Below are 23,441 nucleotides of genomic sequence, written 5' to 3' on the forward strand. Positions count from 1 at the left end.
CCATTGTTGCTAACAGCGGCGCTGCAGGTCTTCCAGAAGGGAAATTACGGTTCGCTTTTTCTCTCCCCGGAATTTCATTTCCCCTCCGGCTCCGGCTGACGGCGGAAACTCCGAATGAAAAAGAAATCGAGCTAGGCGGAATTATCGGCGACGGCCGTAATGAAATTGCTTTCAGCACGCGAAATTATTCGCTTTCTCCAATACGGGCCAGCGTGAATTTTCGAACGATTTAACGACGGGTGTGACCCGTGCCACGGCGTCGCTAAAACTTTCCCTTCGACGAGGAAAGGGGCTCGGGAAACCCTCTCGAGTGGAACTAAAATATGATCTTTCCGATAAACTTTCAAACTGTCTTCAATTTAAACTGTTCAGAGGTTCTTAAAATAACTAAATAAAAGGATCGGTAGCTTCGAGAGCAGAAATAAAAAAATTATATTTCTTTTCTCGTGAAAAGATATCTTGTGAATTTGTAATTTTGGAAAACGTTTACGGAGGGTTACACCATCCCCTCGACCAAACGAAAACCATCGAGGAAATTAGCGATTCGAACGATACCCGTCCAGGTACGAGCACCAAGAGCATTCTTCTGGAGTTATAGCGATCGAGGGAGCAGCAAAGAGGGAAAAATGGCGTTCGATGTTTCCCAGCCTTAAATCAATTTGCGCGGGCGATGAATCAATGGCTGGGAACCTAGCAGCCGTTGCATTGTCAGCATTTATCTTCGATGATCTACGTCTGCGAAGCCGGTAGGAAAATACAGCGAATTCGTTGGAAGGTCCGCGATGAGGAACGAGGGTCGAGGGACGAGAAACGACAAAATAGTTTTGCGATCGCCGCCCACATCCCCTTCCTTGCGTTATTTTGAGAACATCGAGGAAGACGAAAACACGCGAACTGGTATTAATCTTGGAATGTCGTCCCCACCGATATTATCCCCCCCCCCCCCCCCACTCGTCCTGTCATCGAACGATCCCTGGATGAATTACACGTTTTTGGTCAGCTTCGAAACGTCCCGATCCAAAACGCATCGCGATAACGCCGACGAGCCTCTTCCTGACGACTTAACGCGCTCCGAAACGGAAGTTCGCGCGCGTGTTCGCATAAACGCGAGCCAATTAGCTGGGAACCGCGGTACGGCTGCGGTTTTAGAAAATAATTTAACATTGTTACGTCGCCAGTGCACGTCAACCGCATAGGAGTTCGAGATACGATCTGTATTCGCGCGTACATAAAAGCACGACATGAAATTCGAATTTAGAACGGGATACAGGATGTTGACGATACGAAATAAAGAAGAACCGTCTTCTTCGGTAAACGCAGCTTAGTCGCATTTCCGTCTAGCCGAAAAAGAACAAGAGCTTCTTCATTTATTAGCCAAGAGCTGACCGCTGTTGGCGACGGTGTTCAACGAGCAAAAAAAAAAAAAAAAAAAGAAAAAGAATCGCCCCGAAAAAGAAACCAGCCCGTAGAAAAGTCTGCGCTTGCATAGCCTGTTCCTAACGATCCCACACGATACGAGGAGGTTAACAAACTTTTCTTCTTTTATCGCCGCGGTGAGGGAAGTATGCGCGTTCACGGTTGCGTCCGTCCGACCCAGCAGGGGCATACGCTCGTTTCGACGTGTTTGTGGAAAAGTAAAACAGTCGTGTCCAGACCGTTCTGTAATCGTGGACGTGAGCGAAAAAAAGGGACAAGTATATAACGCAGCAGGCGAGCAAGGATGGGCGAAATTCTTATTTAAACAAACAATTCGAACAACAAATAAAACGGAGATATGTTTCCCGCTTCGAGTGTTTTTCTAGCATTTTTTTGCTATCTAAAGGAATGCTACGTATCGCGTAACTATAAATTACCGAGATCCTTGTCCGTTGCTCCGAATGAATTTGCGTTAAGATTACCTCGAAGTATACCTAGCATCTTTTAGAAAACTTCAATCACAATCATTGTTGTGAAAAGTGAGTGAAATGGTGATAAAAGATTGGACATTGTGAAAGAACAGTTTATATTTTGAAACGAAGGACTTTCAACAGCATCGGTGATTCCAGGGGTACAACGCTCGCCTGCCACGTGCATTCCCGGCCGGTGCAAACCTTTATTTATTTCGTTTTGCTCCAATTTTCCATTAATGAAAAAATACTCCAAAAATTCTTCTCGACTAAAAAGACCTTCTATATCGAACCGCACTAAAATTTAATTAAACATACTTGCTCCGAAATACTAGCGTACCTGTATCTAGAGAGAATTTTCTCCCTCTGCTCTACTTTCTCCCTAGATCGAGTTGAATATAAGCATCGGTGGTTCAGTGGTAGAATGCTCGCCTGCCACGCGGGCGGCCCGGGTTCGATTCCCGGCCGATGCAAATCTTTTTTTTTAATGTTTTTTTGTTATTATTTCATTGACAAAATGTATTACGAATATCAAATAGCTGTGTATCTAATAAATAATAATATTGTCTTTTAGAATTGTCATTATACGGAATGCTAGTACTAATAAAAAGCCATGGAAGAACGCGTGCTTCTTATACTCCAATTTACAGGTATAGTTGTGGATTACAAATTGCGTGATGAGAGCATTTCTCCTTCCTCTGTTGAAGGAGAAAAGACATCGAAGCATCGGTGGTTCAGTGGTAGAATGCTCGCCTGCCACGCGGGCGGCCCGGGTTCGATTCCCGGCCGATGCAGGCTTCCTTTTTTAATGTTTTTTTTTTTGTTATTATTTCATTGACAAAATGTATTATGAATATCAAATAGGCGTGTATCTAATAAATAATAATATTGTCTTTTAGAATTGTCATTATACGGAATGCTAGTACTAATAAAAAGTCATGGAAGAACGCGTGCTTCTTATGCTCCAATTCGGAAATACAATTGTGGATTACAAATTGCGTGATGAGAGCATTTCTCGTTTCTCTGTTGAAGAAGAAAAGACATCGAAGCATCGGTGGTTCAGTGGTAGAATGCTCGCCTGCCACGCGGGCGGCCCGGGTTCGATTCCCGGCCGATGCAAGCTTCTTTTTTAATGTTTTTTTGTTATTATTTCATTGACAAAATGTATTACGAATATCAAATAGATATCTATCTAATAAATAATAATATTTTTCTTTTAAAATTGTCATTATACAGAATGCTAGTATTAATAAAAAGCCATGGAAGAACGCGTGCTTCTTATGCTCCAATTTATAAGTATAGTTGTAGATTACAAATTGCGTGATGAGAGCATTTCTTCTTTCTCCGTTGAAGGAGAAAAGACATCGAAGCATCGGTGGTTCAGTGGTAGAATGCTCGCCTGCCACGCGGGCGGCCCGGGTTCGATTCCCGGCCGATGCAAGACCCTTTCATTTTGGTTTTTAATCAATTTTATAATAACAAACAATATAACATTGACAGATAAAGTAATATCCATTCAATATGAAAAGAGAGAAACACTGTGGCTTCTACAAAGAAAATTAATTTCTCGTCACCATCCCAAGGCGCACCAAAATTACTAAGCTACAGTTCTTATTACTACTTTCCCTCTAATATCGATTCGTACGTTAATTAATTTTCCCGTTTGGCGTTGACTGGGTATTTCAGCGATTCTGTAAGTCGCAAATAGAGAGAGGGAAGGTTGTAGGAGAATCGGTTCGACTCTCCCCACCACTTGGATCTCGTTGCAGCATCGATCGTACGGTCGCTGAAAGGAGACGGCCGTGAACTCTGTAAAGATACATAGCCACCACCGTATGTAGCTTCTTAGGGTCACCTGAACTAAAACCTGGCTCCTCCTTCCTTTATCTGGCTCTCAGGCACAGGTTTCCCTACCCTTCTCACGAAGATAGCATCCTCAACGTTTTCCACGATCATGGGCACAACGTTCCAATGACATTTTCTTTGAGTTTAGGACTCGTCGCAGTGGAGGATACTTTACGAAGGATACTTTACGAGTAGAGGAAGCGAACGATTCTGGTGCAGGTAGTTACTGAATGTGTACAAATTGTAACACTATTAATCTATTCGGAGTACAGAATTTTGTAGACGAGAAGACAAAAACCGTTAAAGCTTGCTTTGCACGAGTTTTTATCGTTCGATCGATCCCATCGATCTCACGCTATCGAATAAAACTTACTTCGCCCAATTACTGAAATTCGCAACTGAAGATCGACCCGAATCCGAGTATCGGATCGAAAAAACGATACTTTTGCCCCTCGAACGGCGAGCAACGCCGAGGTGAAATTGAGTATCGTGATAACCTCGACACAGAGCGAGTCGAAAGAAACGCGATGCCAAGGCCGCGTCTATACAGACCCAGTAAATGTCAGTTTAACCGGTTCAAGTACCTTTCCCTGTTAAAATCACTCACACGAAGCCGAACGCGTGGAGAGATGCTTTCGTTTGAGTGTGCATGACTTTTTCGTGCTGGATAATAGACATCGGGGGGTGGCGGGAACCGTTATGGGCGGACTACGTTAACGTTCCAACGAAAAGGAATTCTTTTTGTCCTGGGTGAGATCAGGTAGAGAGAAGAAAAAAAAAAAAAAGAGGAAGAGCTGCGAGTGAAATGGTCGACTCGTCTCTCTTGCGTAAGAGTGAGACGAGGTTTAGGGATCGGTTCGTCGAGGCGGGCCAGGTGCATTGACTTCGATCCTCGACAAACCGGATATGGGAGTCGAGTACCTGGCCTATCGCTGGGCTTTCCTCGAGCTTTGGCTTCTGTTGACCATAGCGCCTAGGTACAGAAACATTCGACTCTGTCTTGGAAAAGAAACGAGAAAAACGAATGGTACGCGAGCATAGTTACTCGTGGTTTAACGATCTACTAGACTTTTATGGAGTATGAATAATTGATTTGTGAGAAGAACCAAGACACCTGAAACATTCAAAAAACAGGTCGAGAAACGACATTTCGACAAAAATAAGTTTACAGTTTAAGGTACAGTGTGAGAGTGCATGCTAGAGCGTAGTTCGAAGACCTACGATGTTGTTAATTTTTTTGAATTTGACCATAATTCTGTGAATTCAAATTTTTCAAGACTTAAATTACTACGAAAATATGTATTATTAGGTTTATTAGGTTGACTTTAAATTAGATCTTAAATTGAACCGTAACAGGTTACTGAAAATTTCTATGCACGAGTAAAGTATCTTAATAGAAGATTGGTATTATTGTTAAGAAGATTCCTTGTCTAGGCGTCATTGCAACATCGCGAAGGGCCCGGTATTTAACTTTAAAGCACGAAGCCGAGCGTACTCGTCCCTCCGGCTCGTTCTCTTTGTTATGCTCGGACCACGAAAGTGCAATGGCCGACCCTGAACCAAAGTCATCGGCGAAACCGACGAGCGATTCGATATTGTCTCGCTCTGAGCTTCACTTTAGCAAAATGAACCGACATAAATAACTTCTGTTGCATCAAACAAGGAATATTGTACACATCCAACGAAAATAAACATCTATAAATCCTCAAAAGTAAAAAAAGAAAAAGCAATATTTATGTCATACTAAAGCCTAAATTTTATGTATTCATATTTTTGACGACATTCTAACGTTTGCACTGTTTCTTCTGAGCAGTAAAACTGAGATTAAAGCTTCAATTGATCCAACATATTTGATATTGTATTCTAACTCGTTAAAGTATTTTGAAGATATTACTTTATGAATGAAATTTGCAACGAATATTTGTTATACAAAAATAAACTTTCGAGCTATGTACGCCGATAACATATTCTGGTCGGAGCGAATGCTATTCACAAGCATCGGTGGTTCAGTGGTAGAATGCTCGCCTGCCACGCGGGCGGCCCGGGTTCGATTCCCGGCCGATGCAACATTAATATTTTTGCATTTGTTTCGACAAAATATTACGTAACGCTTATCCTCGAACTGACGAAAATATTATATCGTCAAATAAAGAAAAAAAAAAAACAATTACAAATTATCGTCTATTTATCATTGAGAACGAAGTGTATCTAATGACATAGAAATATTTAAATAAAATATCGGATTTCATTCGACGCGACAACAAAAATACTATAGGCCTGTCGCTATTGTAAAATGGGAGAAAATACTTTGACCGTAGAATGGTCAACCTCGAAAGCTGTGAACCCACACGTGTGCAGTGCGCACAGCGCCGAGCCACTTAGGCATGGGGCACTTAAAAAGGGTCGCATTTAAAAGGCACCGTGAGCCGCTAGGCATCCTAATCGTACTCCGATCCGCATACTGTACAGCTGGGACCGTAATCCGACAACAAAAACCATTTTCCTACATTACGATAAACGTAGTAATTTTATACGTGTACACGTGGAACTGCACTAATTGATCCGAATAAGCCTGTTCCAAGATGCTTCTTCTATTATACCCGATTGAAACTTTCATGTCCCTTTATTAGGTCGTATGCAAAATCCGTCCCGTTAATAAATAAATTAGGTTGACCGTTAATAAATAAAAATAATTGTTAGCAACATCCCCGAGCAGGCGGCGACGAATGAGACGCGGCGTTTTCTGGGAACAAAGAATCGTGATCCATTGCGATCGAAGCTAAGATAGGCTTTCTACTCGATGCACTTACGTCATGTAACTCCCTCCGCGAACAAGGACAAGGGAAGAAGGAGGACGTGGGATGGCGCAGAATCTCGAAGGAGAGTTATTATCCGATTGTTGCAACCGGCAAGACAAGACTACGTAAGGACAGCGAGAAGCTCGCGCGCAAAATAACGTCGCCTTAAATTACGACACACCGCCCAGGAAAGCGATCATTATCTCCGGTGCCGTGAAACGCCACGCGGATCAGGGATTGTCCCCCTCCAATCTGATCCAGGCAATCGAATCAACGATGAATCACGATTTTATTCCCTGGCGCCGTATCGTTTTCACTCTTGAAACACCCTAATGTCCATGCTAGCCTAAGAATAGAATAATGCCTCCAGAAGGATTCAATAAAAGAGAGACTAGCTAAAACGTTTGATGAAAACATTTCATGTGGTGTAATATTTTTAAAAAAAATAGCAAAGCCGAATCCAGCTTTTTGTCCCGATAATTTTAACATCCTCGTTGCTTGGAAATTGAACGAACAACCAAGCGTTCAAGTTGGAATAACAGGACAGAAATTTTGGAGCATCATGAAGAACCGAAGGGATGGTGGCGCCGCCGCCGCCGCCGCGACAATAGCATATGCTCTCTCCTTTCCAGAGATGCTTCGAGACTCCCCTATTAATTAAATGCGAACGACACCGTCCGCCATTCCCTTTCACGATCACAATTTTCCCATAGCCAGCTGCATGGCATTTCGTCGCGTTTCATCGTGTCAAGGTAGACTTACCGCGAAAGTGAAAATCGAACCAACGAGATTGTATTGATCCCTCGACCTCCGCGAAGTTCATCGAGTTCGACCAATCCGCTCCCATTTTCCTTTCCCCAGAGTAAACATTACCTCCGTTCCAATTGCAGGTCCAATTTGTCCCCGCGATTGTACGAATTGATGCTAATCGAAGACGAGCAATTTCGATGGCAAAGACGTTACCTGAGAGCTATCAGTGATCGATAACATTGATAGTAAAGAAATTGATTTGAATATCGTTCGTAGAACGATTTATCGCTTTGGAAAACTAAACACTAGTTGCACTTTGACGGGATTGTCTTCTATTCTACCAGAGTGTATCTACCTATCAGGGAACTTCGAATAAATAAATAAACACGGCTAGCAGGAAATTCCCCATGACTCTAGCGGATACTGGTAGAGCAATCTGCACTGCAATTACCAGGTTGTCAGCATTCTGGAAAGTGGTTGCAGAAACGACGTCCCTCGAATTGCTCCGAACAAGCCCCTTCGTAGCACGGCCTTGCGAGCTTTGAATACATTTTAAAGCAAGCCTCCGTCTCCCCTTGCAGAGATACTCCCATCTTCTTCGCCTTTTTTCGCCCCCCCCCCCCAACCAACCGACGACCATCTTATCCAACATTCCCAGGACTTTCGGACGGCAAAACAGAATTATGCCGTAAGGTGAATTTCGCGAGGAAGCCCTACCCTTCCATGGAACTTCTTCCACGGCATGACTAAGATTGCCACCCACCCTTCCACCCCCAAGAAAGTTCACGGTAAGACCGTAACAATAGCTATTAAGTAGTTTGTTTGCAGTAAGAAATTTGCTTCGAGGCTACCAGCCCCAACCTTCGCTCGACCCTGCTCGCCCTGAAGGATCTCAAGCCTTCGGGATTCAGGCTTTAGCAACTCCGAGACAAAAGTCGTCTAGGCGAGGTCCAATTGTCGCTGTACTTCGAGGGTTTCTACGAAATATACTTATTTATGCGAACAAAGTGAGTTCGAATTAAAAAATTGTGAATGTAAACTCAAAGGACAAAGAATCTTCCGGAGTACGACGCAGAGATTAAGACCCGCTGACTCGGACTCTGAGGTGCGAGGATTTTATTATGTTTACGTTATCTGTCTGCGCACTCCCATCTGACTAATTCATTAGCGACATTGTCACTCGACCGCAACAAACGTAAAGATTCTTTTTTAAGAATACCGCAGCAATTCATGTAGATTTAGTTTAACAAAAATAGCGCACAAACCCTAAACGTGTTAAAAATGCTACAGCACCTCCGAAAATTCTCGTCGCTGTTACGGTTTTGTTTTTCTTGCGTTCAACTTAGAACTCGCTTAATTTGCTTTCGACAAAGTCCCCGAATAATCGATATTATAATCCGCCTTCTATCGCGGAATTACGTACCGAGGGAAGTCCCAACTATGCGTTATATCCAATTTCAGAGTTGCCGAACTATCCGCGTGGCTCAAATAATTATGTTAGTTATACAAACTATAAATCACTTTCGACCGCAGAATTCACTTTGCGGTTGTTTGACGTTCCATCCTTGTGTCTTTCAAACTTCCCGAATCGAACGTCTAATTAAAATGCCGTCTCGCCAGAGCTCCTCTTTGCTTCATCAAAACTTTACGCGTGGAACCCACCAATAAACGTTCGCGAATTCGAAGAAAGTGGATAAATTTTACTAACAGTTCCGCGATCAGGTGCTCCGAATGGAATCCGTCTTCCTATCCATATTTTCCGTGTCTCGAGTTATATCCAGCCGTCTCGTCGGATCTAACCGGATACAATTCCAAATCTCAAGCCACGATTCCGCGATGCCCTCTTCATCCTGCTTTTTATCGTTTCATCCCCGTCGCGTTTCCAACCGTTCCGCCAGCTTCCAGACAGTCGGGAACAAAGAGCTGGAAAGTTCTGCCGTCGTGCGATTTGTCATTCGCTCGCGTGTGTCTGCCATTTTACATCTACCATCCTTGCTTCCCTCTCGTTTGGTCTATGCCCCTTGTAGGCCAGGGTTTCCCAACATTTTCCGACTATTGACCCAACGCGGTGGAGGTCATGACTCTGCAAGTTTTTCAAATTGTACGATTGGAACGTGTCGCTCGAAGAGTCTCGCTCTCGCTTTCTCTTCCGATCGTCTCTCTTGTCTCTTCGTCTCGACTGTATCTGACTTATTTCTCTCCACCGTTTCCAACGGTGCGCTTCCTGCACGTGTCCCTTCGACTTTGCCTCATTTGTGTCGTCGCGTGGGTGGCTCTAGCTGAGTAAATAGAGCAGAAGGTTACGGAGGGAAGGGACTTCAAACTCATCCGTAGTCGTGTTTGAAAATCGAGTTATGAATACAGCTGATTTAGGAGTAACAGTCTCCTCGTGAAAGTAACACGATTCTTTTGCTAGTAAATTTTGCTGGGACCAGTAAAAACTGTTTGAGAACCCCTTGACGCGCACAATTACTGACCTAGGTACACGGGATAATCGATACGCGCGACCAGGCGAGGAAGTTACGGTTAAAAGCAAAAGCATAATTTACAGGAAATTAAACTTTAAATAACCGTAAAGCCCGTTAAGATTGATTAATTCGTTACGGGCTCGCGGGGTTTATGATCGTTTTTATGTCATAAATTTACGGGTTCTCCATTGTTAGGCCAGCCACCGCGGCTCCAGGGAAAATTACGTCGTTCGAAACCGTACATCTCCGTTGTTTCGCTCGCGAGTAATAGCTTTCTGGGAAACTCACCGTTAAAGCGTGCCTAAATCGCGATTCATCGGTTTATTATCCTCCCTTTAAAGCTATTTTACCAACAACTCGGTAGATTACATCGCCTGATGGCGTTGATAGCGGCAAATTAAATTCCACAGGCTAAGCATTCATTTATAATAGTATTTTATTCAAAACAGTTCCCAGTTATCACTTGAAACTCCTCGTCTGGTCTTCCAGGTCTACATCATCTTTGTTTTTTAATTCAAAAAGTGTTCGTACCACTCGAACAGGACGTAACATTAAGAAACAAACAATCTGCTACCCGAACACCCAAAAGTAACCCTCTACTTTGAATCCAAGACTAAATTGCTCGATTTCCTACCCAGCCTCCTTCCCCGAACCAAAATTCCATCTCCACGCCTCGTTACCTCGAGTCTCGAATCCCCCTCGAGTCTCGATGGCGGCTTCCAAAAACAAGCTCTCGCCGAAGCCAAAAGAATCGCGAGCCGAGAGCGAAGAGGACGAGAAAGAACGACGACAGGCGAACGCGGAGGGACGGCCGTGTGCTGTGTCACGTGCGTGAACGTTCCGAGTAGGGGGTGTTAGAGAGGGAGGGAGGCGCTTTGGCGAGTTAGAAACGTGCAACAGGAACGAAGAGTGCACGCATCTGTTGCCTGACGGTAATTGCAGCAGAGGGCCAGATAGGTAGACGACGACGCACACGTGCCCGACCAAGTGTACACGAAACCGGTACAACAGCTCGCGCGCGTGCGTGCAACGCGCACACGCACGCGATAATCGCAGAGGACTAGGTGAACGGAACGAGCGAGAGAAGAGGGCCCTCGCCCTTTCTCGAACAGCCAAGCTGCACGGTAATTACGCGTAGGGGAGACGCCTCAATTGTTCTATGCTAGTTTTGTCCCAGGTAATAGGCACGTATGTGTCCGGTGGCTGCGAGGGTGGAAGGGTTTTTCGTGGTTGCCGCGAAGGTATCCCGCGGATCCGCGGGAAAAGGACAGCTGGTTAACATTGACGTTCTAATGGAAAGAGAAAGGAGATAAACGGGGCGACACGTCGAAACGAACGACTCCCGGTGAGAACGTCGAGTACGGCTGGGGGATGGAAAAGTATAACGAACGGGTGTTTTGAAATGTAAAGGTGATTGTGGTGTAATAAGATTCTTTTCGAGCGCACAATGGAATTTTATATGAGCTCGCTCCTTTCATCGAAACGACGAGTGTGAGAGGCCTTTCTGCTCTGGTTATTGGGAGCCGAAGTATTTCTAGAGTGTGCGTTTCTTATTATTCGAGGAGTATCCCTCTGTTACGATGCTAGATTAGAGCTTTGTGGTGCATAGGGTGCGTGGCACAGGTGTTGTCTGATAAACTCTTGGCTTGTTTAAAGCGTGGCGATTACGGTACGGATAATACACTATTTACATTGAACAAAAAAAAGTAAGAGTTAAAGAGACAGTATAATCATAGATATTCCCAAGTTTCAATCACCCTACGAGACTCCTTTTAAACGTATGTAGGAGTCTAAACGAAAAAGAAGGCACGGGGATTCGTACCTACACGATCCTCGGATCCACAGTCGACCGCTTTACCTACGCGACCAATCCCGTACCCTACGTTTCGTGTTCTTATTTCACTCCTTATTGTCGGGTATGGGAGGCGCGGACACTACACGTATAATACGTTTGTTTAAAATTAAGGGTTTATTGCGCCGCTTTCCTTCATTCGCTTCATTTATTACTCGAATGGAACGTTTTTAATGCCAAAGAAAAACGCAATCCAACCCATCCAACCAGATATAAGCTATCGGAACAGCGATCGCGTAAATCTCAAACGGAATCGTACTCGATAGAGAATATTTTCCAGTCCGTAAAAAGGGCATAAATCTCGAATATGGTCGGAGCGTGTGTAGAGATAATTTTATTACGCCTCGTATCATAAGTTACTCTTTGGGCAGTCAGCCAAGCATCCCCTGGTCCTTTGCGACCTTTGCGTGCGTTCGCGAAAAGCTTGGCCCTCTTGGTGACTAAAATCTATTCCCGATAAAAAGAAAAAGTAAAAAAAAAAAAAGCGTCGAGTCGCCAACCAAACCTGTGGAAATGATTTGACGAGAATTGGGCGAGGTGGTAGATTCTCCTGCAACCCGATACGGGTTTCGAGCATGGTTGAGCCATGGTTCAAAGGTCGTTGCCCAAGGACACGCATGCACCGATGCACCATAACGAAGTTCAGTTGCTCGCATAGGTGTGCACAAGAGCACTGTTCGACCGTGATGCTCGTCAGGTTAATTGAATTTATGGCCCGATATTTCGAGCATGAGCGATTACGATCGACGATAAACCTCGGCGCGAATCTCCCGCGGAGGATCCTCGTTAACGAACGAACAGGGGTCGAACAATGCAACGTGATCGGTGATCCGGTTTTTCGATTCTCCAAATTCGACGCGCGAGCACCACGAACCTGGGGGTCATCAAGAACTATCTTGGAGGAGGGTCGTCGAGGATGCAGAAGTGCGGTGCACAAGGAGATCGATAATTGCGAACGAAACGCACACAGAAGTGGACGAAATTGAAGGACCAAGTCCGGTATCTTCAATTTTTTATCATTAATATGTTCATTAAGGGAGCATTCAAGTACGGATCTTTCAAGAAACTATTTTTCTTAAAGCACCTCTGAATATATATATATCACGAGTCAACGTCTGTGCTTTGTAAACGGTCTACAAAAATCCAAACCGAAAGGAAGGGAACATAATTGGGACAAATTGGTCGTGACTCCGAACCGACAGAGTTTTCTTCGCGCAAGCTAACAAGGATCGCATTGAAAGCGGCACGGAATTTCTGACGGTAATCCAAGCTGAATTCCAGATATAACACAGCGAACGATGCTGACTGAGGCCTGATCTTTAGCCTTAGAATTTCCAGGCGGGGGGTTGGAGGCTCGCATTCGACCCAGAACTTGGTCAAGCCACCGTCGCGTCATAAACTCTATTCGAAATTGTTCGTATGATTGAAATAGTTTGGGCAACGAATCGAAAACGTTTGATTCACTCATGGACTCCGAAGTATCGAACGGTTGAGTATAGAAGACCCAAAAAGTACGAAGACGACTCGAAATATTTTTTAATACGCTCCTGTAATAATAAAGAAGCGACTGGGCAAGACCAAAGACAAGAATATGGCGTGTCTACATTTTTAATAGAGAACTCGAAACGACGCGAGGCAGCACGAAATTAAACTAACGGCCTCCCCCAGGAACAAATGAGCCTCTTAAGACAGAAGGATCGTTAATGCGTGCAACACGCCGAGATGCACCGGTGTGGACTCGTTTCTCTGAGGAATCTCATTAACCGGGTTGCTCGATGACTCGACGCACGTTAATGCCTTACACACACGTTCCCACGAATCGGCATCAATCACTGTCGAGCCAGCGACTTCAAACGTTCTACGTCCACGCGTGATTTATATGCACCGATGCTAATGCCCGCTGCAGCCCCGCAGGAGAACTCCCGAAAGAGAGAAAACCGATTTTCACGGCGAAACGAGGGATTTTCGGCCCGCCATTCTCATTTTCATACCTTTCTAAAGGCTACCCTCTGTGTAGACGCAATTTTGGAGCCTCAGGTATATAAATAACATTTTGGTATATTAATTTTAATTTTAAGCAATTATTTAAACCACGATCTCTCCAAATTGAATTTCAAGCCAACAATGAGATAGAAAACACCGCTCGAATAATTACAATTCTTAACCCCAACAGCATTTATAGATCCCCGCTACGATTTGAAACACACGGATGTTTTTACTTTTTTTTTTTGGTCAAAAGGAATAGCGAGTTAATTTCGCGTTCCGTTCGAACGCAAATTTTTCGACCAGAGACGAGTTTTCTCGGGAAGAAATTATTCGAGGTAATTAACCACGATAAAATACGAGCCGGCTGTAGATCACGTAAAGCTTTTATCAGACCTCTGGAAAATTCGCGTCGATACGATCGTATCGTCGTCAGAATTTATATTTTCCCCGCGCGTTACGCGCGCGTTCCTCTCGTACGCGGAAGTGTCATACACGGCAAGCCGTGTATTTGCATGCAGAGAGACGTACCGGTGCGTGCACGCGATGCTCTCCTCCTTCCCGAGTGTGCGAGAATATTTCGCATAAACCACGGTGCATGAACCGTGCTGACGAGATTCGTGGACGCCGTTCCCCCGTAAAATTGCAAAAGCTTGTATCAGCTTGTAAGCTGCGCCTCGATCGTGTATTTTCTCGCTCACGACGTTCGACACGATTTCTGCGCGCCCGCGAAGATATGAAATATAAATTTCCGATTAAATTCGAACGATAACAGTTCCCATCGCCTACGCGATTAATTTTGTTCCGGCTGTGTCAGAAACAGAAAAAAAAGGGGTACGATAAAAGAGGAGGAGTAAACAAATATTAGAAGTGGAAGAAAAAATAATTAAAATTCTTGATTAGTTCTCCCTTTCACTCTCGATCATTTCCTCCAGTTTGTTTGTCTCTTCCCTCTTCTCCAATTCCGTGAGTTCCCCTTTTTACCCCGATATCCTTTCCCTTAATTTCTGGTAATAATAAATTTATTCTCGTAAGATCCGAAGAGGGTCCAGAAAACGGGGGCAGAAACGCGGATTACTTATTAAATTCTTAATCCAACAGTGATTGCGGTGTGTGTACACACCGGTCTCTTCTCGATTTTCCATTTTCTAATCATTTTACGCCAGCGAGCGATTCATTAGAGGGGGAGGCAAAAAGAACCGTTCCAACTGTACACGACCACCACTTTTCATTCGAAATACACCTCCCCCCACGCACACGCACGAGGGATGTTCGTAAACGGGAGGTACAACACCAGCAACATCGACCCGCAAAACCTGCCTTCCCGTCGAACCCCGCTCCTCATCTCTCGCGACCATCCTTTGTCACCCTCGAGCAACGGCCCATTTCACCCTCCCCGTCAGTTTCGCTCGCCTACCATCCCTCTTCGTGCAATTCCTCTTTCCTTGGTCCTAGCCTCGCTCCAGCCTCCAACCTAACCCCCTGTTGTTTCTTTTTCTACTCCCAGCGATACATCCTGCAACACTCGCCATTGTTTCCCTTCTTCCCGACGTTTCGGGGGTGGGACTTGTTTTTAATCTTCTCGATAATCTCCTGCGTTCGGATCGGATGCAGGGTAAGCGGAGAAGAATAGAAGCTAAACATCCAATTGGTTAAGCGAAAGATTTTCTCATTTTCTCGCGTGAAATATGCGTCGACGATCGTCGGGCATCACAATGATGCGAACACGTTTCAACCCGACACCGCTGAAAACTACAAAGAGACATTTCGTATCGCGCGCCTCGCGAATTCGTATCGAGTTTCGGGATGAAATCCGACTCCGCGCACTCGCGACGAGTGTACACCGACATGGTGATCATACCGCACACGTGTGCTACCGATAATTGCTTCGGTAGGAATAATCTCCTGGTGCTGTAATTACCAAGGAAAGCGGTCCGATATTCGATGGAATAAAAATTCGATAAAATCATCGGGTGAAAAAGAAATGTATTAAAATTCGTAGGGGAATAAAAATCAGCTAAAAATTGAAGCGTTGCATGACCAACTATACATACAGATAACTACACGGATATTCACAACCAACTCGTAGCTAATAGATACCGTAGTAGAATCATCGCACAAACATTTTAGCTTCCGAATTCTCAACTTTTTACCGCTTACTTGTTCTTTATCTTACAAGTTCGACCGTCCGCTGACCATAGCAACCGAAATCTCTCACCCTCGCCTATATAGACCCACTGTATTTTTGACATGCAGCTCGGATCTCTACCTCTGTAACTTATACTTGCGTGCGGAACGTGTCGCTGTTGTTAATAAATTCTTCTAAATAGTAAAATAAATAAATTCTTCTAAATAGTAAAATAAAAGTGTTGTTCGTAAACTCCCGACTCGGGATCCAACAGAAGTTCCCTTCTGGTAGGTGTGACGGCACCGCCGCTGCTGTCGCGTCTGGTCGCAGTGGCGGCGGCGCCATTGCGTGTAAAAAGCGGCTCGTGCTCCTTAGCACGTGTTTGGCCCGAGATCTCATGCTTTACGCGTTCTGCGAGCTGCGCAACAGAGGCGAGAGCGAATATTCCTTTCGCAACGGCGCCGGTGCATTAGCCTAATTGAAATCCGGATGGCGTGGCGCGCGTGACCGTACGCTATCCCGTGCTGTCACGCTTCCAAATAGGTACAGGCGTGCCATAGACGCGCACCAAGGGTTGCTCACTTGGATCGCACCGGGTGACGCGACCGACGTCGTTGCATCACTCGTCACGACGATGTTAATGAAATTCGAGCGGCGTGTTCTCGTGGCCGGAGATGGGCAAACTTCTTCCACGGAGAACAGTCTCGAATAACCGTGAAAGGACTAGCTACCTTCCATCTCATATTTCAATTAGAATTATAGAGGGTTTTCCAAAAGTAGTGGTAACAGTCAATCTGGTAATAATCAATTATTTGCCAGTGAACGAATAAGAATTTGGAACGGCAATGGAAGCTCGTGGATGAGATTTCATTTAACTAAAAATCCTTGAAGCTTCTCCAGAGTCGAAAGGTACTTTGCAGAATCGATGAAAGAAGTGTCTCGTGGTCCCTACTAACCATGAATCAGCGAATCATTTAAACGTGTTACTCATCGCATTCTATTTCAACGTTTAAATTCATGGGAAGTCTTAGTCATCTAAGAACAGAGGGGGTCATTTAATGTACCGGGTGTCGAGGAAACTTCCTGAATTTCGAGACTTTACTTCCACTCACCTTGTGAATAAAAAACAGAAATGACAAGATGATACGAGAACGAATGTTTCTGTATCGAATTGGAAATACTGTAAACTCGTGGAAGAACGTCTAGCAAGGTTAGCGCCGGTACCGTTACCATTCTCTTTCGCGGCGGTGGTGAACAATAGCTTGTTGCACTCAAGTTGGACTGACATTATACGCAGCGACAGCAGAAAACTAATGAAACTTTAATTAATACGAATGTGTTCTCTGGGTGACTTAAGCGTTTGTGCTAAAACAGCAGTGTCATGTATACGACCCTAAGTCACGTGTGTTAAAATCTCTTTAGGTATGCATTGCAATGTACGTACGTAGACTTCAAGATTATTTTTACGTAAATACTATTTCGGAAAATAGCGTTTATTCTTCTAACTAGCTTGAAACATCGCTCGCACAAAAATTCAGAAAAAGGTTAATTCCATATCGAGCATTCCTCCAACGTGACCAGCGCGCGTTCGCGAAAGTAATCGCGCGTCGCAAGCATGCTCGCGAAAAAAAAAAAAAGAAAACGTCTCTAGATTGACAAAAAGTGGGAAATAATCGTCGCGTGACGGGCACAATTGCAGACGAACGATAAACTTGAAATCGTAGACAGAATTAATCGTCGCCGCGAGCAAAACCGCCGAAGCTTGATCGCTAAACGCGAGACTCTCGTCTCCAATGGACAAACATACTTTCTAAATGCGTGCCCCGTGCGCGCATGCGCCGGGAAAGTAAAACGACGTATGCACGTATATATACTTTCTCTGCGTGGCTCTGATCCTTATGGGAACCCCCACGGAGCACCAAACCGACCATTCCTAGGCTATCTACGACACGTGAAATTAACAATTTTTACTTTGCTCAGTTGCAAGCATGTTAGGCGACTTTGAAAATTATAAACTGGCCCCCCTATAGCTCTGGCACCTCGGGATCGCTAAACTCGTACTGTAGCTACGATCAAACATAGCTACTACAGTCCCTGAGAGCGAAGATTAGAAATGTTACGTACCATATTGCAAATAATAATCTTTCGCTGTACCATAAAAAGTCCTACTGCAGTGAAATAATTTCTTTTCTCGTGGCATTCGTGGAAAGACGAGTTTCCATTCAACAAAAATTCTTTGTACCCGTTGTCGAACGTTCACAGACCCGTATAGCCGTCTCCACGGTACAGTGGTTAAGAATCGCTGTATTAACGGGAAATTAAAGTGCAACGCGCACCAAGTATTTCTCCAGCATCATAAATGGACCGGTTCTAAAAATAACCGCATGGTTTTATGGCGCGGCCGTTACAACCGCCATCGTCCCGAAATATCCGAGTGTATTAACACTTTAAGGATCGATGCAACTGCGTTCTTGCTCCGTGAAACCAAAAGATATCGTCATCGAACCGGCCACTGCGAATCGCTAGGAAAAGAGCGAAAGAAAATTTTAATACGCATCGACTTGAACACCATTCTGATGTCAAGATCCGATACTTTCCCTTTTGGTTATCAACAATATTCAAGTATCGTTAGTTGGACTGCGGATGCTTATCCAAATACCTGCTTTTACAGAATCGAATACAGACTTGAGATTTAAGCGAACGTCCTGTCTTCTAAATGGTGTAACATGTATAATATTATTGTTGCTATTATTTTCTATTATCTTTCAGCGCTTCCTATTTTAAAGAGTCTACGTAAGTCGGGGTCTACGCCTTTGTATACTTGTCACGAGCTTCCACAGAAGATTATCAAATACCTGCCGATTCGAGTACGTAGTTGGATCTCTGCGATAAACCGTTTCGCGCGATGAAATCCTCCAGCGACGGAGGTGCACGAAATCTCGAAACGGAGCGAGTGTTTACGCGCGGCGAACGAGAGCGAGCCCACGCGATTTGTTTTCTTCCTGCTGTCCGTTCTCCATTTAGTCTTTTTCTCGGCCTTGATCGCTCCGCCATGGAGCAAGGACCGTGGTGAAAAAGGAAAGGAGTACACACACGGGAGAAGAAGCATGGATGGAGTGAAATCTCTCCTACGTCCCCTGTTCGCGGCAGAGATACACAGAGATACCGGTGGCACGAGCATGTATCCGTAAGTTAGGTGTGCATGTGCATCCGTAAGTTAGGTGTGCATGTGCATCCGTAAGTTAGGTGTGCTCGTGTATCCGTAAGCAGAGAATGACTCGAGACGGCTCTGCGCCACGGAGTACTCTTACGGAGGTGAAACTCCGGTGTTTTTCAGGTACCGATTCCGTGAGCGCATGCGTCTTCGAAGGTGTACCGTACCCTTGGCAATATCTATTATATCGCTGCCACCAGAGATTCGGGTGGTCGAATCGCAAAATTCAAACGGGAACGCGATAGTTTTAATCAAATTTCCGTCTGTGGTTGATGGGAGAAATTAAAGAAGAAGTTAGGGTATCAGCCTGATGGTCATATCTGCCTTGTGCAATAAAGACACAATCATCTAACGAAGACGCTTGTAACAACGTTGGGAAAACATTTCCAAGAAAATATCAATGAACAACGAAGAGTGGTTCTGAGAGCAAGCTCGGTCTAAGACCGAGCAAGAACGTGGCGATGCATCGCGAAGATGGGAAATCGTTAACCTTGCCCGTTCGTGCCAATGGGCCATGGAATTTATATGCGTCATACGCTTCGCGGTACCCAAAGCGAACGCTTAAAGAGACACAGCGAATTACAACGCATTGCTACACGCCTATCACGCGGGCCCAGCAACAATGCATACATACCTCTTAGCTGCCGAAGATAATGGACCCTCCTGCGTCAGATCAGTCAACACGACGCCGAGACGACGATTAAGCTGGCATATCAAAGCGGTTAATGGAGATTGAACGCACGGAATGGATTTATGCAAAGCGAGAGCGTTCGCCGCTCGTGGAACCAATTTCGCTACCATTTCCCTTCGCGATAAATACCAGTTACCGACCACTCGTTCCAATGGTCTTCGATTACTCTAAGAACACCTCGAAGCTGCTTATTATTACGCTACGTGTGTTTAACGTTGGACGCCTTAACAAGCCTCGGGATAGGGTAAACAATCGAGGCTCCAATTGGGAGCGGTTTCGAATCGAGACGTGGTTCCCTTCTGAAAGAGGAAAGATTGGAATGTTTTCTACCTTTTGCTACACCATTCGAGATCTCCTACAAGAGAGGACGCGTTTTCCTTTGGTGTACCGATCGCGAGGTAACCGATTTTACCCCGGCACGACCTACAAATTCGGTCCGAACGGTCGAAATACAATTCGGGCTTCGCAAGAGTCATCCTAGACGCTAGAAGGACGGTTCAAGGCCACCTAACTTCCCATTTTGCCTTTCAGCCCGGCGCTGATCGATACGCACAAACTGTGCATTCGAGGACATACATTCGTCCACGGATGAAACTAGGTCGCGCTTCATACAGACGCAACGAAGGACTAAATTACGGGGAGTCAAGTACCGGTGAGCGTAACTCACCTTCGGAGGTCTTCTTTCCGGTGTTGAAACCGGCCGGGGGTCGTCGCCATCCCCTCCAGTTGTTGCACAAGGACTCGGGCTCGCTGCTCCAGCTGCACAAAGAATCCTCCTCGAAGCGATCCGAGTCGTCGAAGGAGTAACGATCCGCCTCCTCCCACTCCACTATCTGTGCACTAGGTTGACCGTTGGTGTCCAAGGCGGCCCCGGGTCCGGAGGACGCAGCAGCCGACCCTGTTCCTCTAGTCCCGCCGCCGGAACCACCACCACCACCACCGCTGCCACCATCGTTGCCGCAAATGCCACCGCGCCTGCCACCGCCGCTACCACCCACCGCCACAGGAGACCGAGCCAGGTTGCCCGCCAGTTTTAATTGTCGTACGAATCGGCACGCGCGACACTAAGGGCCACTGCGCCCCCGACGACCACCGTCGTGCTCCGTCGACGGCCTCACCGCGATCGCAAAGCGACGACACCCGCCGCCGTCTCCTACGGGTCGAGCCTGCGTTCGACGTGGGTATCCGTCACCCTCTTCCCGACCAAACTGTTCGCCGTCTGTTGGACAAGATTCTGCAGATTATTCTGGGGACTCGCACGCTTCGCCTGGGGACTGCCGCCACTCGAATACTTTGTTGCTATCAGGCTACTAGACGAGCAAGTACCAAAACACAGGAGCACGCTTCTAGTAGAGCTGTTCGAGTACTCGAAAGTCTTACTCGGCTCGAACGACCGGTTCGAGTCGAGTACTCGGAAGAAACGAGCAGCTCGAAGGAACCGAGCAACTCGGACCGAAGCGAGCGCCTCGGAGAAGACGGATTCACGTTGCCGAAACGTGACGGTCCGTGCCGTATAGTCTGAATCGACCTTTACTCGGTTCTTTCGAGCAACTCGCTTCTGTCCGAGCTACTCGGTCCTGTCGAGCTGCTCGTTTCTTCCGAGTACTAGACTCGGATCGAAAACTGGGTCTCAGCTCGACTCGGCTCGCGAGCAACTCGAGACATCCGTGTTTTCTGCAGGCATAGCTTCTAGTAGTACTCGGAGTGGTACCCTTTCGATGATAGCAATTGAATATTGGTACTCGTGTATTGCTATTTCAGTATTAGTATTGGAGTATCGTCTTTGGGATGGTACCAATTGGATTTGGTATCCGAAAATTACTATCTCAATACCGGTATTTAAGTGTCGCTATTGGAGTATCGTTGTCTGGATGATACCAATTGACTATTGCTATTCAAGCACTAGTATTCGAATATTGTTATTGGAGTATCACCTTATGGATGTTACTGCTACGATACCATCGTGGCATTACAGTGTGAAAAATACTCAAATTTTACTCCAATACGTATAGAACACTTGAACATCAAATTATTCGAATAGTTTCAGTCCCAGAACTACTTAGGAATCTGCTCTGAACCCTTCTCAACCTTCCTGATACAGATTCTTTACGCTTTCATCCGTAACAAATACAACAAATTAGATTTTTCTCTAAAAAATAACGGGTGAAAGGATCAAGCGATACAACTTGGCGTGTAGGTCGAGTGGTCGTGGTTAGATCGAGTGTTCTGAATCGTTCCTTGTAGAGATAGTCGCCCCCCTTTTTGCCTTCATTACTGCATTACGCGAACGCCACGCTTAGAGCAAAGAATAGTGATCGCCGAAGGTCACCGAGTAGACACACCCCCGCTACATTCCTTAACAAAATTTCCAAAATTTCTATCCCTACCCTCTCAACGTCGCATTTGAAAGACAGAAAACGTGAACCCGGTAAAAAAAAAAAAAAGGGCCCAGAGCACGTGCACTGCTCAATTACTAGGATCATCATTTACTAAACCCATAAAAGAAGTATCGAAAGCAAAGGGAAACCCCTGTACGGATATTTAACAAATATTTCATTTACGCTTTACCAAGTAAATTACCAAGTAACAGAGACCCTGTATTTTGAGCAGTGCGAGCAAACAATCAATGCACGTGACAGGTGATTAATCTAATCTAATCTAATTTGGTGAACAGCAAGACTACCCCTCCTACGTAGGAAGAACAACAACCTCGAAAGGAAAGACGAAAATTGAATCGGTGGAAAGGACCGATTATTTGAGAATTCTCGAGAGCTATCCGGTTATATTTGGGACGCTTTTAATGGATATGAAATTTCTCGATAGAACACCGATTCGAGTCCACGGGGTAGGGTAATTGATAAATCCGAGTGTACGCCTCCAACCACCGTTTTACCGCCGTCGACACGGCGCCCGATATTTCCCCTCTATTATATCGCTGCCACCAGAGACAGCTATGTCACCCGCCACTTTTAATTGCTCCCTGAATCGGAACACGCAATATTACTATAACACCCTAAACCGCAATTGTGAATGTATGTCCCTCTTCTGTCAGAGTGAAATCCCTTTCCTTCGAATCGTTCTACCGTCTCGCTTACTCAAACTTTTGTCCAGAAAGAGAGAAAGATAGGTAAATTATTTCTTCGCAATAAATAAATAGACGAAAAGTGAAGATCGGAAAAATGCAAGGAAACGTAACGTCGACGATCGAACTTGGATAATCGTTACACTATCGACTGTTGTTTACTATCATTGTAACTCGCGTACTTGGATCGCGATGCTTGCAAGGTCACCCTTCACTTTCCAATTCTGTTATTCGATTTCGCTCACCTCTGCAGCGTAACTTCGAACCGGTACCGTCCGCAACGACTACTTAACGCGTAAACGACCAAGGTGGATGTAAATAAAAACATATCTCAAAACGATTTCTACTTCCCGATCGAATAATCTACCAGATAACGCTTTTCCAGCGACAACCTATTTTCGCGTATAAGAGCGAAAGTGTGACGCGATAAAGCAGCAATAAGTCGCGATCGACTAAAAAGTTTGAATCGATATATCTAGCACAAAGAAACGAAAAAGTGCCGAGCGACGGATAACACGGGAACAGTGAAATTCTTCGCACGTAGCTGAGGAAAAAGTCGAAGTTGTCGCGAAGTTTGGTAAAATAAAAACAGCTGATGTCAGGTCGCTAATGTTTGAAAAAGCGTATTGATTTTCCACCACTGAAAGTAGAACCTCTTTTATATTTCGTCCAAGTTCGCGAAGCAGTAAACGAAATAAAAAAAAAAAAAAAAAGCATCGAGCACGCGACTCGATAGTACCAAAC

The 23,441-nt window shown here is 45.1% G+C and overlaps 1 protein-coding gene and 5 non-coding genes across 6 annotated transcripts in view; 5 read left to right on the forward strand and 1 right to left on the reverse strand.

Annotated features, from left to right (window-relative positions):
• Positions 1 to 23,441, reverse strand: part of LOC128889555 (zinc finger SWIM domain-containing protein 8 homolog) — a 79,028-nt gene that overhangs the window by 54,584 nt on the left and 1,003 nt on the right. Inside the window, exon 3 of the mRNA XM_054147278.1 lies at positions 20,283 to 20,679. Coding sequence (XP_054003253.1) covers positions 20,283 to 20,679 — 397 coding nt within the window. The remainder of the gene's footprint in view (positions 1 to 20,282; positions 20,680 to 23,441) is intronic.
• Positions 2,289 to 2,359, forward strand: Trnag-gcc (transfer RNA glycine (anticodon GCC)). Its single transcript has one exon. It is a non-coding gene; the product is annotated as a tRNA-Gly (tRNA).
• Trnag-gcc (transfer RNA glycine (anticodon GCC)) lies at positions 2,610 to 2,680 on the forward strand. Its single transcript has one exon. It is a non-coding gene; the product is annotated as a tRNA-Gly (tRNA).
• On the forward strand, positions 2,935 to 3,005 carry Trnag-gcc (transfer RNA glycine (anticodon GCC)). The gene has a single exon. It is a non-coding gene; the product is annotated as a tRNA-Gly (tRNA).
• Trnag-gcc (transfer RNA glycine (anticodon GCC)) lies at positions 3,256 to 3,326 on the forward strand. Its single transcript has one exon. It is a non-coding gene; the product is annotated as a tRNA-Gly (tRNA).
• On the forward strand, positions 5,727 to 5,797 carry Trnag-gcc (transfer RNA glycine (anticodon GCC)). Its single transcript has one exon. It is a non-coding gene; the product is annotated as a tRNA-Gly (tRNA).

Source organism: Hylaeus anthracinus, unplaced genomic scaffold (assembly GCF_026225885.1).
Source record: "Hylaeus anthracinus isolate JK02 unplaced genomic scaffold, UHH_iyHylAnth1.0_haploid 11997, whole genome shotgun sequence".
NCBI lineage: Eukaryota > Metazoa > Arthropoda > Insecta > Hymenoptera > Colletidae > Hylaeus > Hylaeus anthracinus.